Source organism: Oratosquilla oratoria, chromosome 9 (assembly GCF_046742065.1).
Source record: "Oratosquilla oratoria isolate Oo_2021 chromosome 9, ASM4674206v1, whole genome shotgun sequence".
Taxonomy (NCBI): domain Eukaryota; kingdom Metazoa; phylum Arthropoda; class Malacostraca; order Stomatopoda; family Squillidae; genus Oratosquilla; species Oratosquilla oratoria.
The window spans coordinates 73,439,502-73,454,646 of record NC_134785.1 but is presented as its reverse complement, the minus strand read 5'-3'; the positions used below and the strand labels follow the sequence as shown (position 1 = coordinate 73,454,646).

The 15,145-nt window shown below is 38.6% G+C and overlaps 1 protein-coding gene across 2 annotated transcripts; it reads right to left on the bottom strand.

The window, feature by feature from the left end:
* Nucleotides 1–5,254: 5,254 nt before the first annotated feature.
* On the bottom strand, nucleotides 5,255–14,711 carry LOC143028612 (uncharacterized). 2 transcript variants are annotated; one of them, XM_076190974.1, is made up of 4 exons: nucleotides 14,576–14,694; nucleotides 13,923–14,019; nucleotides 11,367–11,436; nucleotides 5,255–7,835 (listed from the first exon to the last, which is right to left on the bottom strand). In XM_076190974.1, the coding sequence occupies exon 4, from the start codon at nucleotides 7,313–7,315 to the stop codon at nucleotides 6,446–6,448; it is 870 nt and encodes a 289-aa protein (XP_076047089.1). In that variant the 5' UTR covers nucleotides 7,316–7,835; nucleotides 11,367–11,436; nucleotides 13,923–14,019; nucleotides 14,576–14,694; the 3' UTR covers nucleotides 5,255–6,445. The 2 variants fall into 2 exon arrangements, with proteins under 2 accessions (XP_076047089.1, XP_076047088.1); XM_076190973.1 differs by lacking the exon at nucleotides 13,923–14,019 and having other exon boundaries at nucleotides 14,576–14,711.
* Between the last annotated feature and the right edge of the window lie 434 nt (nucleotides 14,712–15,145).

Genomic DNA, 15,145 nt, shown 5'->3' with positions numbered 1-15,145 from the left:
ATATCCAGTTAATCCTAATAACAACTTGCTATTCCACACGAGCATGATCAATCGAATACAAAGAACAGCAATGAAATTAGTTTCCAAATGACAGATAAGCCGTATATGGGGGAGACTAAAACCTTTAGATCTGCCATTTTCAAAAGATCAGAGAAGTTTTCAGGTCACTGATTGGGATGGTCAAATTTAACAGATTTGATCTTTTGATTTGGGATGAAAAGGCTTCACGAGGTCATGGGAACACACTGAAAAAGACCAGCTTTCTAAGGGAAGTGAACAAAAAGTTTTCCATTCAGATGTATAACCTCTTGGGATTGTCTAGACAATAGAGCACAAACTGAAACCAAACAAATATCTTCATCTAGATATGATGATCACTGAGCAAGATGACAGCCCAAATTGGAATTATATGTGAATTTTAACTAATTATTACAACTGGAAGGTAAGAAATAGAACTTCATACATGTTGCTTCGTTCCTGTACATTACAACTAATTAAATATTGCTTAGTACCATAAATAAATTTGGAGACAATACACTGAAGTCCACAGTAAATGTTAATATTGTACACATGAACAGAAGTGCCCCTAGAAAGGGACTCCACTTAACATCTTTTCATCTGGATCTTTTACCACTCAGAACAACTTGTTGTTTTTGATCACTCAAACTCTTACTAATCCAGCTTCACAAGTTAATCTTACTTCATGCAAAGCAAGTTTAATTAGTTGTTTCTCATGTCATGCAGTATCAACAACTTTTTTCAAAGTCCAGATAGATTAAATCTACACTATTCTTTTTGTCATAGCATGAGATAATTACATTGCATAATTCAAGAGGGTTAGTCATGCATTTGTAGCCATGCTGGCTGTCATTTATGAGACAGACACATTCAGATTCTTCCTTTGTGACCTCCCTTAGATTATACATCTACTCCTTACAGTGTCGTGGCTGTAATCGCTCCTTCTTACAACCCTTTCCATTCATTCGTCCCCAAATACTTGTTTCTCTTAACACTGCATCCTGGCCAGATACTCGCATCTTTCACTCTAATTCACCAAAGGAAGCAAGCACATGAACTAAATCTTATAGTATTATGAGGATCTTATCTATGAACCAGCCTACAGGATACCTTTACCCTGTAGACAGGGTCCTACTTATCAAACATATTTTAAAACCCAATTTGATTTCAGCTTTTGGCGGCAAGTTGCCTAGTGCTTCAATTAGCGGGACCAATGACAGGTACTTGCAAGTGGTGCAGTGTTGCCAGAGCTCACTGGTGCACTGCTCTGGCATTTAGTGAAATTATTTACTCACTATGTACCCTTTTTTCTCATCTGGACAAATTTATCTCCCTTTTTATGGCAAAATGGAATACTTTTTCCTTTTTAATGCCCATGGAAGAGAAGGCAGTAAGGGGAAGATGGGCAGAATATTTTAGGGAGTTGCTAAATGTGAAGGAGGATAGGGAGGGAAAGATAGCTGCAGTGGGAAATGCTAAGAAAATGACCGTGATGAGTGAGGAAAATGGAGGAGAAATAAGGAAGGATGAAGTGAAGGCAGTTGTTAAGATGATGAAAGCAGGTAAGGCACCTGATCTGGATGGATGCCATGCAGAATGTCTAAAAAAAGGAGGTACAGTGATGGTGGATTGGCTGGTGAGGTTTGCTGGAGAGAGGGTAGAGTGCCAGAGGACTGGAGGAGTGCCTGTATAGTTCCACTTTACAAGGGAAAAGGGGACAAGTGTGAGTGTAGTAGTTTCAGAGGGATTAGCTTGTTAAGTGTAGTTGGGAAGGCTTATGGGAGGATCTTGATTGAGAGGATTAGGAGAGGAACAGAGGGAGTAATTGGTGAGGAACAGTGTGGATTTAGGACAGGTAGAGGTTGTGTAGATCAGATTTTTGTGGTAAGACAGATATGTGAGAAAGCTATAGGAAAGGGGAAGGATGTTTTTTGGGCCTTTATGGACCTGGAAAAGGCTTACGACAGGGTAGACAGAAAGGCACTGTGGGAGGTTTTGAGGATATATGGGATAGGAGGAAAGCTTCTAGGAGCTGTCAAGAGTTTTTATGAGAGTAGTAGAGCTTGTGTCAGGATTAGAAATGGAGAGTGTGAGTGGTTCAAGGTAAAGGTGGGACTTCATCAAGGATGCGTTATGTCGCACTGGCTGTTCAACTTATACATGGATGTGGTAGTGCGAGAGGTAAATGCAAGGGTAGTGGGTCAGGGATTGGAGATGGTTAAAGAAAATGGAGAAAAGTGGGAGGTGAGCCAGCTGTTGTTTGAGGACAACACTGCGCTTGTGGCAGGATCGAAGGAGGGATTGAGGAAGTTGATGACAGAGTTTGGGAGAGTGTGTGATAGAAGAAAGCTGAAGATAAAAGTAAGGTGATGAGATGTACAAGGGGTGAAAGTGGCAGTAGTCTGGAAGTGAGCATTAAGGGAGAGCGACTGGAGGAAGTGGATAGTTTTAGATACTTGGGTGCAAATGTGGCAGGAAAAGGTGGAGTGAAGGTGGAGATAGAATGCAGATTGAGAGAAGAGAGTAAATGCCTTGGTGGATTAAAAAGTGTAATGAGGAATAGACATTTAGGAATGGATGCTAAGAGGAGACTGTATGAAGGAGTGATTGTGCCAACAGCACTGTATCGGGCAGAAACATGGAACATAAGAGAGGAAGAGAGGAGGAGTTTGAATGTGTTTGAGATGAGGTGTCTGAGAAGTATGATGGGAGTTACTAGGCTGGATAGAGTGAGAAATGAGGTGAGGAGGAAAACAGGGGTGGAAAGGGGGTTGGGAGATATTGTTGATGAAAGAGTATTAGGATGGTTTGGTCACATGGAAAGAATGAGTGAAGAAAGACTAGTAAAAGAGGTATGGAAGGCAGATGTGGAGGGAGTGAACATGAAGGGACATCCTAGGATGAGGTGGATGGATGGGGTGAAGGGGGCTTTGGGGAAGAGGGGAATGTCTGTTGAGGAAGGACGGGAGAGGACAGAAGACAGGGGTGAATGGAGAATGGTTGTATATGGATGATGTTGTGATGCATGAGGTGGAATGGGCAGGGGGATGGGGGTTGAGGTAGTATGTGTGAGCAAATTTTGACGCAGCCCAAAGGGATTTCTCCCCATCTTCTCCTTTATGGATGGGGGGACAGAGAGGGGGGGTGGCCGATTTAATTTAGCGGCCTTGCTGTGTCTTGCGGCACTGCTTCTGATCCAGGGCAGTGAACAAGGTGCAGGGATGACCCGTCATCCAGGCGGTGCTAAGATGAGAGGGAGGGTGGAGGGGTGTGGAGTGTATTCAGGGATGGAATGGGTGGGAATTATTTTAGGCATTTTCCTTTTTTGCTACCTCCCTTGTAAGGGGAAAAAAGCCTTGGTATATGTATGTATGCCCATTGTATATAGAAACATGATAAGGATGGTAGGTTTTAGTCAGGCCCTAGACCTCCAGCACCAATAAAACTGTCACTGCATACAGGATATCCAATAGATTTATCCCACTGCTGCCCATTTTCAAAACCTGTCAACATCCTTACATTAATCATAAGATGCAGCCTTGACGGCCTGACATTCAAGTATCTGGACCAAACTGAGGATACCTCTCTATTAAATTTGAATTTCTTCCTCCTTTGATGACTGCTCTCCTACTTGTATTATAAAGTGGTATCATACAAAGTATCCCAACTAATAAACACAAAAACAAGTCTTGTATTCCTTCATACAGAGATCTATGGGAAGGTCCAAGGACCATTACCAGATACAGACACTCCTCAACTTACGTTTTAGTTACGTTCTGAACAGCCAAACCTAAGTTGAAAATGAACGTAAGTTGTTACTGTACCATATATCCGTAAATTCTATTACCGTATCTTATAAAACACCCCTAAATCATTAATTATACACATAACATTGTAAAATGATAACATTAATTTCAAATAAATTAAATTCAAGCAACATAAATTGCGATGGTGGAGGAGGGGGAGGAGGAGGAGGAGGAGGCAAGGCACATTCAGTCTGTTGTTTGTGCCATGTAAACAATGGACGCAGCGTCATGCGTAAGTATCATTTGAACTACGGAGAGCGTGCTAAACTAAAAAATTCACTCAAAATTTTTTTTTGTTTTACAGTCAGTTCAAATGTAAAATCGAACAAACGTAAAACGAATGAACGTAAGTAGAGGAGCGTCTGTACTGTGGAGCTTCCATTTTGTGAAACCCATGACAGTTATTTAAATCTCGCCTTTGATGTTGAGAGGTACGATGAAGTCACTACTTTTACAGCCTGAGAGCACCAATCCTCACCTTCAGCTAGAAATATCATGAAAACTATTACCAATGAAATTTTCAGAACTATATTGTTTTATAGTTAACAGAGCAATATACGGTGGCTCCCAACTAACAAACATCCTATTTACAAACTTCCACAAATACACTTTCTTCTTCAATAATATAATTCATGGTCATTAGCTTTACAGTACTAGTATTCATTATTACATGTTATATATGCCTCTATTATACTGTATGTGCATATATCTCTCATATGGAAATTTGCAGTATGATTAGAACATATAGGTTTACCAGTGTGTACACACCAGACTAACAAATGGTGTCTCAGAGCGTATCTCATTCATAAGTTGGGGACTCGTAGTAATACTGTATCTGGTACAATCATTACCGGGAGATGACTTACTGACATTACCAGTCTTAAACTTCAACAATTAATTCAAAATTATTAATAATAATTAATGAGCAATTCTCATTATGACACCACATCAAAATCAGAATATCTATAAATCTTCCTATCCACTTAAGAGTTTCTATTTTGTTCAGGTGCATGACCACTAAATAGTAAAACTAGTCACCATTATCTATTGGTATGACCTGTCGCATCAAGGTGGTTGTGCTACAAGGATCTGACACTGTCTACAGATTGGACCCAATATCTCTTCTATCAACATCAACTGTATTTCTTGCACTTTCTCACAAGTGGACAGCTGGCAATCAGTGATTGTTCCCCTTCCCCTACCAGTTTCAACTGTTGATACGGAAACAGTCCCACACTAATACAATGCAGACAACAGTGAAATTTCTTTCCAAAGAAATCCATGGGTGGGCCTGAGAGCTAGCCAACCAATGTGGGGTTACAAGGTTTCCAATGGGTGAAAATAAAGGCAACAATTACTGTATTGTTATGACCTGTCACAGTGCTATATTAGTATGCATTGGTTATAAAGAGCAGAAAGAAAACAACTCATAGCTTAAGAAGATTAATATATTACTAAAGTTACAAATGTCCCTGCACAATGCAGGTTAATCACAGCATTACTAAAAGCTGCATAACTGCAGCTATCCTTAAATACTTTAAGATGTTTCAGATACAGTATTAGTGTGAAGCAATCAATATGTGACATGCTCCCCTTGTGCACAAATAAAACTTCGTCTGTGCCTTTTGGATGCATGAAACTGGAAATAAATTATGAAGGAAAACTGCAAAATAAATCATTGAGGCAGAACTGGCCTCTGAAGGTGGGTCAAATAGTTTCTTAATTTTCTGCTTCTCATCATCAAAGCCTTGATCCTTTCTCCTTAGCAAGGCTCACAGCAAAAAATGTTACAAATTACTTCACATCTCCTTTAACTCTAGCTGCCTGCTCGATATAGTTTCTGGGTTATTTCTTCATAATTCATTAAATATGCTTAGATTATTTAAAATTACTTAGCAAGAAAATGTACACCTACACATTCTTAAGTAATCTAAACAGATATTTTCAGCTTTATGCAGCAACTCATGTCAACATGACATGATGCATGAGAGTTTATGCCTTAACATTAACAGTATCTTGTGCTCTCTCAAATTAAAAAATTACTCTCATTACACTTAAACTACAAGCCAGTTATGCTCTTCCATGCCGACTTTCACTTCCAGCATTTCATACTGATAAGGATGTATTTCTAACAGGAATATTACTATCCTACATGGATAGCATTTTCTTAAGAGCCCTTTCTTTCACTAGGTGAATGATTCTACACCTAAAGTCATGCCCATAAGAGTAAATTACTCTGCCAGGTTATATTGTTATTGTATTACATATCCCTGATCACTTCTGTTAAATTTTACTTTATACATATATACATCCAAAACATATTCTCAATAGGAATTAACCATCTCTACGTGTACATCTATAAGGCTTTTAGCCAATGTCAGAATAAGCTGCTTTATATGCATTCCCAGGAAACATTAAGTTGTGTACATCTATGAGATTTCAAGAATATTAGCACATGCCCTTTATATAGATTTCTGTAAAAACACAGCAGTGCAAGCTGGCCCATATGGTGCCTGGTCATCACTGCCCTAAAATGGACATTAATAATCCTTGCTTACATGAAATAGCAGCATAGTGAAATCCTTCTACGGTCTTCTTTTGCACGAGGATCAACTTCCTCTTCAAGAAAAAGTAACATCAAAATGTGAGCATTTGTATGGTTTTTCCTCTGTATGCGTTCTCATGTGACACTTCAAGTCTCCCGTTCGCGAGAACGCAGCACCGCAAATAGCACATTTATGAGGCTTCTCTCCTGTGTGGGTCCTCATATGACTCTTCAGATCTCCGGCCCTCGAAAATGCTGCACCACACAATGCGCACTTGTAAGGCTTTTCTCCCGTATGGGTTCTCGTGTGACTTTTCAAATCTCCGGCCCGCGAAAATGCAGCCGTGCAAATGGTACATTTGTGCGGCTTCTCGCCAGTGTGAATTCTCATGTGAGTCTTCAAGTCTCCGGTTCTCGAAAATGCCGAACCACAAACGGTACATTTGTGAGGTTTTTCCCCCGTGTGTATCCTAGTATGACACTTCAGATCGCCGGTTCGCGAGAAAGCCGTGCCACAAATGGCACATTTGTGAGGCTTTTCCCCCGTGTGGGTTCTCATGTGACTCTTCAGGTCTCCTGCGCGCGAAAATGCACCGGGACACAGAACACATTTATGGGGCCTTTCCCCTGTGTGAATCCTAATATGACTTTTCAGATCTCCTGTTCGTGAAAAGGCGGCATTGCAAAAGGTGCATTTGTGGGGCTTTTCTCCTGTGTGAATCCTCATGTGGCTTTTCAGGTCTCCGGCTCTCGAAAATGCAGTGCCGCACAGTGCACACTTGTGTGGCTTTTCCCCACTGTGGGTCATCATATGAGTTCTCAAATCTCCTGTTCTCAGGAATGTGGTACCACAAAGAGTACATTTATGAGGCTTTTCGCCAGTATGAGTCCTCATATGATTCTTCAGGTTCTCGGGTAATAAGCTGCAGCAGCATATAGTGTACATAGGTGTGGTTTGTCAAAAATGTCCTCATATACCTCAATTTAACTTAAGAGCTGCAATGTAAGCTGCTCCTGAGATTTTGTAGGCTTCTTATTGTCTGCTGTTACTAAGATCTCCTGGGATTGATAAAATAATGATTACCTACAATGTTTCAGCACAAATCTTTATGTGGATTCTAAAGAAAAATATAGTTACAATAACAATTCCTAAATTCTACAGTTATCCTCTTATAGTTTTTCTCAACTTTTACATAAATTGCACATATGTAAGCTTTTCCATCACAGTGTCTGTGAATTCATTCTCATAACACAAGGAAGTACAGTATAAAAACTAGTTGTCTTCAATCCTATTAGTTCTTCTTTTTCATTTTAAAGGATGTAATATTGAATTAAGAGTTGTATCACAAACCCACTACACAATACAAATGTTCACAATCATTTTGTGTTCAGATATGGATATATTTCTTATCACCTGAACATACTGACACCATAATATGCACCTTGGTGTCACCCATCCAATCATCCTGAAAACAAATAAAAATAAAAATGAGAATAAATCACACTTTCTATCTGCATGCTCAACTATATACATATGGTATGCATACACACAAATGTATACATACATGCAAATAACTTAATACAATTTTCTCATGAAAAGAATTTTTCCCATCAAAGCAGGCATGGCCATCTTGAGATGGGAACAGGGCAGGGGGTAGCAGGAACCCCCCTTCTCCCCCTAGAAACCCAGGGGGTGTTTGAAACCTTTGTCATTCATCACATATAAATTTGTTAATTTTTCTAAGTCATAGAATATCAGTGTGATTGATGAAAGTCAAAATGTAACTCATGTAGATAATATAAATATATGCACATGTGGCAAATTTGAAATGTATCTTGATACAACCCTATACCATTAACCATGTGTGTAGAATACCTTTAATCTTACCCCTCTCTACAAAAATTACTGTGAATCCCCTTGAAAGCAGGTTGTTCTATCCTTTAAACTAAATGTTAGTGACACTGAAATACATACATAATATACCAAGGGCATTGTATGTGGCAGAAACATGGAACATGAGAGAGGAAGAGAGAAGGGGTTTGAATGTGTTTGAGATGAAATGTCTGAGGGGTTACTAGGCTGGATAGAGTGAGAAATGAGGAGGTGAGGAGGAGAACAGGGGTGGAAAGGGAGCTGAGAGATAGGGTTGATGAAAGAGCATTAGGATGGTTTGGACACATGGAAAGAATGAGTGAGGAAAGATTAGTAAAAGAAGTGTGGAAGGCGGAGGTGGAAGGAGTGAATATGAGGGGGCGTCCTAGGATGAGATGGATGGATGGGGTGAAAGGGGCATTACAAAAGAGAGGAATGTCTGTGGAGGAAGGACAGGAGAGGACAGAAGATAGGGGTGAATGGAGAGGGGTTGTGTATAGATGATGCTGTGATGCATGAGGGAGAGTGGGTGGATGGGGGGTGAGGAAGTATGTATGAGAAAAAATTTGACGCAGCCCGAAGGGATTTCTCCCCGTCTTCTCCTTTTCTGCATGGGGGGACGGAAAGGGGGGGTCGCTGAATTTATGAAGTGGCCTTGCTGTGGATGTGCTGTGTCTTGCAACACTGCTTCTGACCCAGGGCAGTGGACAGGATGCAGGGCTGACCTGTCATCCAGGAGGTACCAAGATAAGAGGGAAGGAGGAGGGGAGTGGAATATATAGGAAATGGAACGGATGGGAGTGGTTTCTATGCCTTTTTCTTTTTGGCTACCCCCCACTGACCTCAGTCAGAAGCACTGCAGCAAGACAGCACATTCACAGCAAAGTCGATTCATTTAATAGGTGACCCTCCCTTCTCTGTCCCCTCATGCAGAAAAAGAGATGACAGGGAAAAATCCATTTAGGCTGTCAAAATATCATTCACACATACTCCCTCATCCCCCACCCACTCCCTTCCATGCATTGCAGCACCATCCATACACAACCATTCTTCATTCACCCCTGTCTTCCATCTTCTCCCTTCCTTCCTCAACAGACATTCCCCTCTTTCCCAATGCCCTTTTTACCCCATCCATACATCTTATCTTTGGTTGCCCCTCATGTTCACTCCCCTCACCTGTCTTCCACACTTTTTTTTTTTTTATACAAATTTTTCTTCAATCATTCTTTCCATGTGTCCAAACCATCCTAATACTTTTTCATCAACCCTATCTCCCAACTCCTTTTCCAGCCCCCTCTCCTTCTCACCTTGTTTCTCACTCTATCCAGTCTAGTAACCCCTACAATACTTCCCAGGCATTTCATCTCAAACACATTTAAACTTTTCCTCTCTAATGTTCCATGTTTCTTCCCCATACAGTGCTGCCAGCATAATCACCCCTTCATACAATCTTTTAGCACCCATTCCCAAATGTCTATTTCTCATTACACTTTTTAATCCCCCAAGGCATTTACTTGTTTCTTTCAATCTACATTCTTCCTTCACCTCCACTCCTCCCTTTCCTGCTTCATTTGCCCCCAACTATCTAAAGCTATCCACTTCCTCCAGTCTCTCTCCCTTAATACTCACTTCCAATTTGCTGTCATCCTCTACCCTTGTGCATCTCATCACCTTACTTTTACCCAAATTTATCTTCAAGTTCTTCTTTCACACACCTCCCCAAACTCCATCACTAACTTCCTTATTATAATCTTCAATCTTGGTGTGAGAGAGTCCTTAAGAATAAGTGTTGGTGAACTGTATGAATGTACAAACATACATACATATATATACCAAAAGGCACTTCCCTCTACTGATCCTGCTACAAGCACAGTATAATCAGCAAACAACTGGCTTATCTCCAATTTTTCTCCATTTTCTTTAACTATCTCCAATTCCTGCCCATTGCCCTTGCATGTACCTCTCGCACCACCCCATCCATGTATAAACTGAACAGCCATAACGACATGACACATCCTTGACAAAGTCCCACCTTTACCTTAAACCACTCACTCTTCCCATTTCTAATTCTAACAGAGGCTCTACTACACTTGTAAAAACTGTGAGAATAAACACCTTGTGAGATCGAAACCTTTATTGGTACTACGTTTCGCTTGTTACAGCTTTTTCAAGTACAGACATGACACACACTCTGAGCACATATAAGCCAACAGGGAAGGAACTGGGAGAGGTTATCAGGGAGGGGTGGGTGGTAGGTGGAGGGGGAGGAGGGGGACGGGTGGGACTTGGTGGAGACAAAGGAGGACATTTCGGACAGTTTGTTGAAGAACTCTTGACTGCTCTTAACAGCTTTCCTCCTATCCCATATATCTGCAATACCTCCCACAGTACCTTCCTGTCTATCCTGTCATAAGCCCTTTCTAAATCCATAAAGGCCCAAAAAACATAAAAATATTCACACACTAATATAAAATAAATGCATCTGGAGATTGGAAACTTCCATGGAGGTAGTTCATTTCCCTCCTTATTTTCATTTATGTAATAAGGCTTGCGTTTAATATAATTTTGCCCACTCAGAAGATTTCTATAAAAAGTAACTGCAAGGGTACTGCAAACCATCTATGCAAAAATAAAACCAATCTAAGGATTGTAATTTGCCAAGGTTGCCAAAATAATAATAATAATAATAATAATAAAATCAATAAATAGATAAATTAATAATAAAAATAAAAAGAAATAAATAAATTGGTGTTTCAATCTTTCAAAAAATTTCCAGATCCAGGCTGTAATTCAGATCACCACAATATTTAATTGAAACCCTTTTATAAATTTTTTGTATCAAGTTGATAACAACAAACATATGACAAGAACAGACAAATGAATATGTCTGAAAACATAACCTTCTTGCTGGTAATAACCACAGCCCAACTTTTCCTCTCAAAAACTGTTACAAGTAAAAATGGGGCAACAAGTTTCCAGTCAGTGAAACTGGATGTAACATTATGGCAAAAGCATGAATAATAAATATAAACCTAAACACTACCAACAGAAAAGAGAAATATATATAGAGTCATAAGTACATCGAAGTGAGTATACTTGCCACAATTATACTATGACTACCTACCATCTACCTGTAGAAGTGTGTAGTATCAAATCAAATGTGGCAATGACAAGTTCTTGTATGCTTTCTTTTACTGAAATTAAAAATACAAGAAGATTAATAATAACTCAAAGAATATCAGTGCATATAAAGAAAATTTAAGTCATGAGTGGCTTCAAGGCAAAGCTCTTCTTTTATATTGATGCACTAATACTTAGAATGTCTTAGAAAGATATACAGTATAGCCTAAGCTAGAACAATACATGAATTCAAATCTAAATATGATAATTGGGAAACAAGGGCATAGATTACGATGGAGCTAAGTGAATTTGAGTCTAGGTATGATAAAAATTGGAGAATAGAAGCCAGGATCCAATGAGTATTGCTCCTTTCCTTTATACTACAGTTAGGTAAATACACTGTAAATAGTTACAAAACCTTAATATACATATACATGGAGCCAATCATGGAAGATGAACTTTAATGCCAAAAAATGCAAATTACTGGAAATGGATAAAAGTTCAAGAATACCATTAATAAACTATGCAATGGGATATGAATCAATAACAAAGCAAAATGCATATTCCCTACATTAAAATATGCAGCAATGGTATGATCTGCACACAAAGTTTAAGTTACAAACATGATTGAATATAGAGAACACTGACCACACTAGTTCCCACCCTTGCAAATAAAATTCATGAAGATGGTAGTGTTCAGGTAGTTAAAGAGAACTGATAATATTGACAAAGAAAACTCTTTTCAAACTATAATGCTCATACCACACACACCTTATAATGTAATACCCGAAGACTTATTTGAGTTAATGATATCATGCTATATTCACCCCACACTTCATTAACTAGCACCCACCACATTACTCTATAGTCCCATTATAATCTTCAATCTTGGTGTGACAGGGTCCTTAAAAATAAAAGTGTTGATGAACTGTATGTACGTACAAACATTTATATACCAAAAGGCACTTTCCCCGTATAAGAGGGGTGACCATCCAAGGCATGAACCCACCCCTCATTCATCCCACATCCATATGTTGTCCCTTTATATCTTAGCTTCCCATGAATAAGGCCATCTCTGCCACCCCCCACCCCACTGCTTGGGTGAAAAAATAAAATGCATACACCTCGTAAGAAGCATAAAACAATCAGATTAAATGGCCAACCTCTCCCACTGGACAAAAACCTTAAGTTCTGAGCCTCGCATCAAAGATGTAAATGTAAACAAAAATAAGATGCTGAATATATTGTGAACGGAGGCAGATACAGAATTTGGACAATAGACTCAAACATCTCATAAGAACTATTTAACTATGCATCTGCAGCATGGTAGCAACAATTAAGAAAACATCCATCCATCCTACAAATAACACAACATAAAGCATAAAAATAATAACAAGATGTACTAAAACAATCCCAACATAACATCTACATTCAGAAATTAAAATTCTTCCCATGCACATGAAAATTAGAGGTACATGATCCTATGCAGGAGCTCTTGAAGTCTCCCACCACTTACACAATATCAAACAAGTTTAGCATAAGGAAAGCAATAAAAAGATATTCACGGTAATGTGCTCAAGCATCTACAATAGTCTGCCCCTGGCACCCCACAACATGTACATACTTGTACTAAAATACATTCACATCATAAAAACAAGCACTCTACAGCAAAGTCCACAAAACTGATATGTGTTCCCCCAACCTTCCTGAGTTTTACAAAAAAAAATAAAACAAGTTTCCAACAATTTGCTCCATATTCCAACAAAGCAATTTGTACACCTGGTCATAGAACAGACTGTCAGTAACTGATTTTGCCGTGTTTGTCACAGGAGTACAGGTGGGGGTATATTGTGTTGCCAGCCAAGATAACATTTAAAAAAACACTTCACAATAGACCTCTAAATTCTACGCTTCACCAGGCTACCCTAACTGAGATATCACTCACGAGATAAACAACAGCTGCAATGTTATGTTTGCATTCGAGTCACTATCTTGCACCAAAACAGGGTAAGTGAGAAGGAGTATTGCTGTCATTTCTAGACTTCATATTACCTAAGATTGACAAAAACCTTAACACAAAATTTTATCAGCAAATCATCAAACATTGGAAAAAGTTATTTTCTTAAAAATTAATTGCAATTATAATTAAATTAAAAAATCAGTCTGGTTTGAAAGTTTCTGGTCCCATTGAAATATGTCAGCCAATGTGTCAACACAGTAACACCCTCCATTTTGCCGAAAAGATGACCACTAAGCTTTTTAAACTTATTAGGTTAGGTTATGGACATATTCTTTAATTACTCAATTATTAGATGACACCACATATAGGATAGAAAAGTGAAGGCTGTTCTAATAATGTATAATGCTGTGACAGATTTTCTGCTACAACTTGCCATTGCAGCTGAACGTGGTTATGGCATTTTGTTTCCATTACAGTTATTTTACTCCTGTCTAAATACACTTAAGACAACACCAACACATAATTACTTGGGGCACTAACTCCAACCACACCAGATGCAACCACCACACAGAAGACACAAAGCACTGGATTCCAAATTACTTTATTCTCGTCCTATCCCGATGATATAAAATCTCTTTCGTGTGATTTATGGGCCAAACCACTGGTGACGGTTTGTTTCCTTGAGGTTGTGGGTCTCCTGCAAGAGAAATCTCGGGCAATAGATTGATTGTGTGCAAAAATTATTATCCTGAAAATAATTATTTCCCAGGTGAATTTATCCACATATAATCTCCTGCACTACTATTAATTTCCAATTAGGAAATAAACCATTATACAAACACCATCCCAAAAACATTATCTGACTCAGCTTTTCTCTAAATATATGGTTTTTTTTCGAACCATAGTACATTATAGCCTTTATTCATCGGTAGTTGTAAATTATTTCAATTATTGTTTAGCCTAGGCTTTTGTATGGTTGCTTTACGTCATTCATTTGTCTTAGTAATGGGCTTTGCATGAAGCCTCTACTAATTTGTCCAGATACATAGCTCTTCATCTACTCTAAGTACTTCAGTAAATGCTATTCATACAATCTCTCCTTGGAAGAACTGTCAACTGGAAAAATAAAAACAATAACGCCCTAAACCGTCTTCGATTTGTACATCATGCAAATTTGAAAACATTTGTCAATATTTCCTTTTAATGGTACCTTTCTGCTTCTTTTGAACTTCTCTTCTTATGAAAATACTTACCATTTGACGACTGAAGTAATTCGGGTAGAATATATAAGTTTTCAGAATGGATTACACCAAACGAAATAAGGGTATGTATCAAATAAAGCTGCAACAGTTAGCGTGTTTTTATAGAAGCAGTACGGAAATGTCGCTGGATTACCAAATATATAACATATTTATGTTAATGAAGATTTTTATATAATAAATACACAAATAAAATCATAAAAATCAGAATTTGCTGTTAATTATAACGAAATATGAATAATTCTAACTACTATCTATGACGACATTTATTGATGAAAGATTGACCATCATTTTATCAAGTTGTATGAATACAAAATTTTGCAAATTAGATTATATCACTACATCAGTAATAATTATTCTATCTTAAACGAACTGATTTAAATATGAGGGGTTGGATACAAAGATTGCCAGCCATTGCGTTAGTGTTGCCCAGTGCTGCTTGGTTTTGCATTTTTTTTGTTTTTTGTTTACCAAACTATGTCTTCTCAATTACGGACACGCCAAAATATATAATGACTAGATTAGTTTGCAAAATTCGAATGCAAGAACCAGAGGAGTCTTTAA

Excerpts from the sequence above, each read along its gene's own strand:
- LOC143028612 (XM_076190973.1), bottom strand. The coding sequence starts at position 7,315 with ATGTACACTATATGCTGCTGCAGCTTATTACCCGAGAACCTGAAGAAT.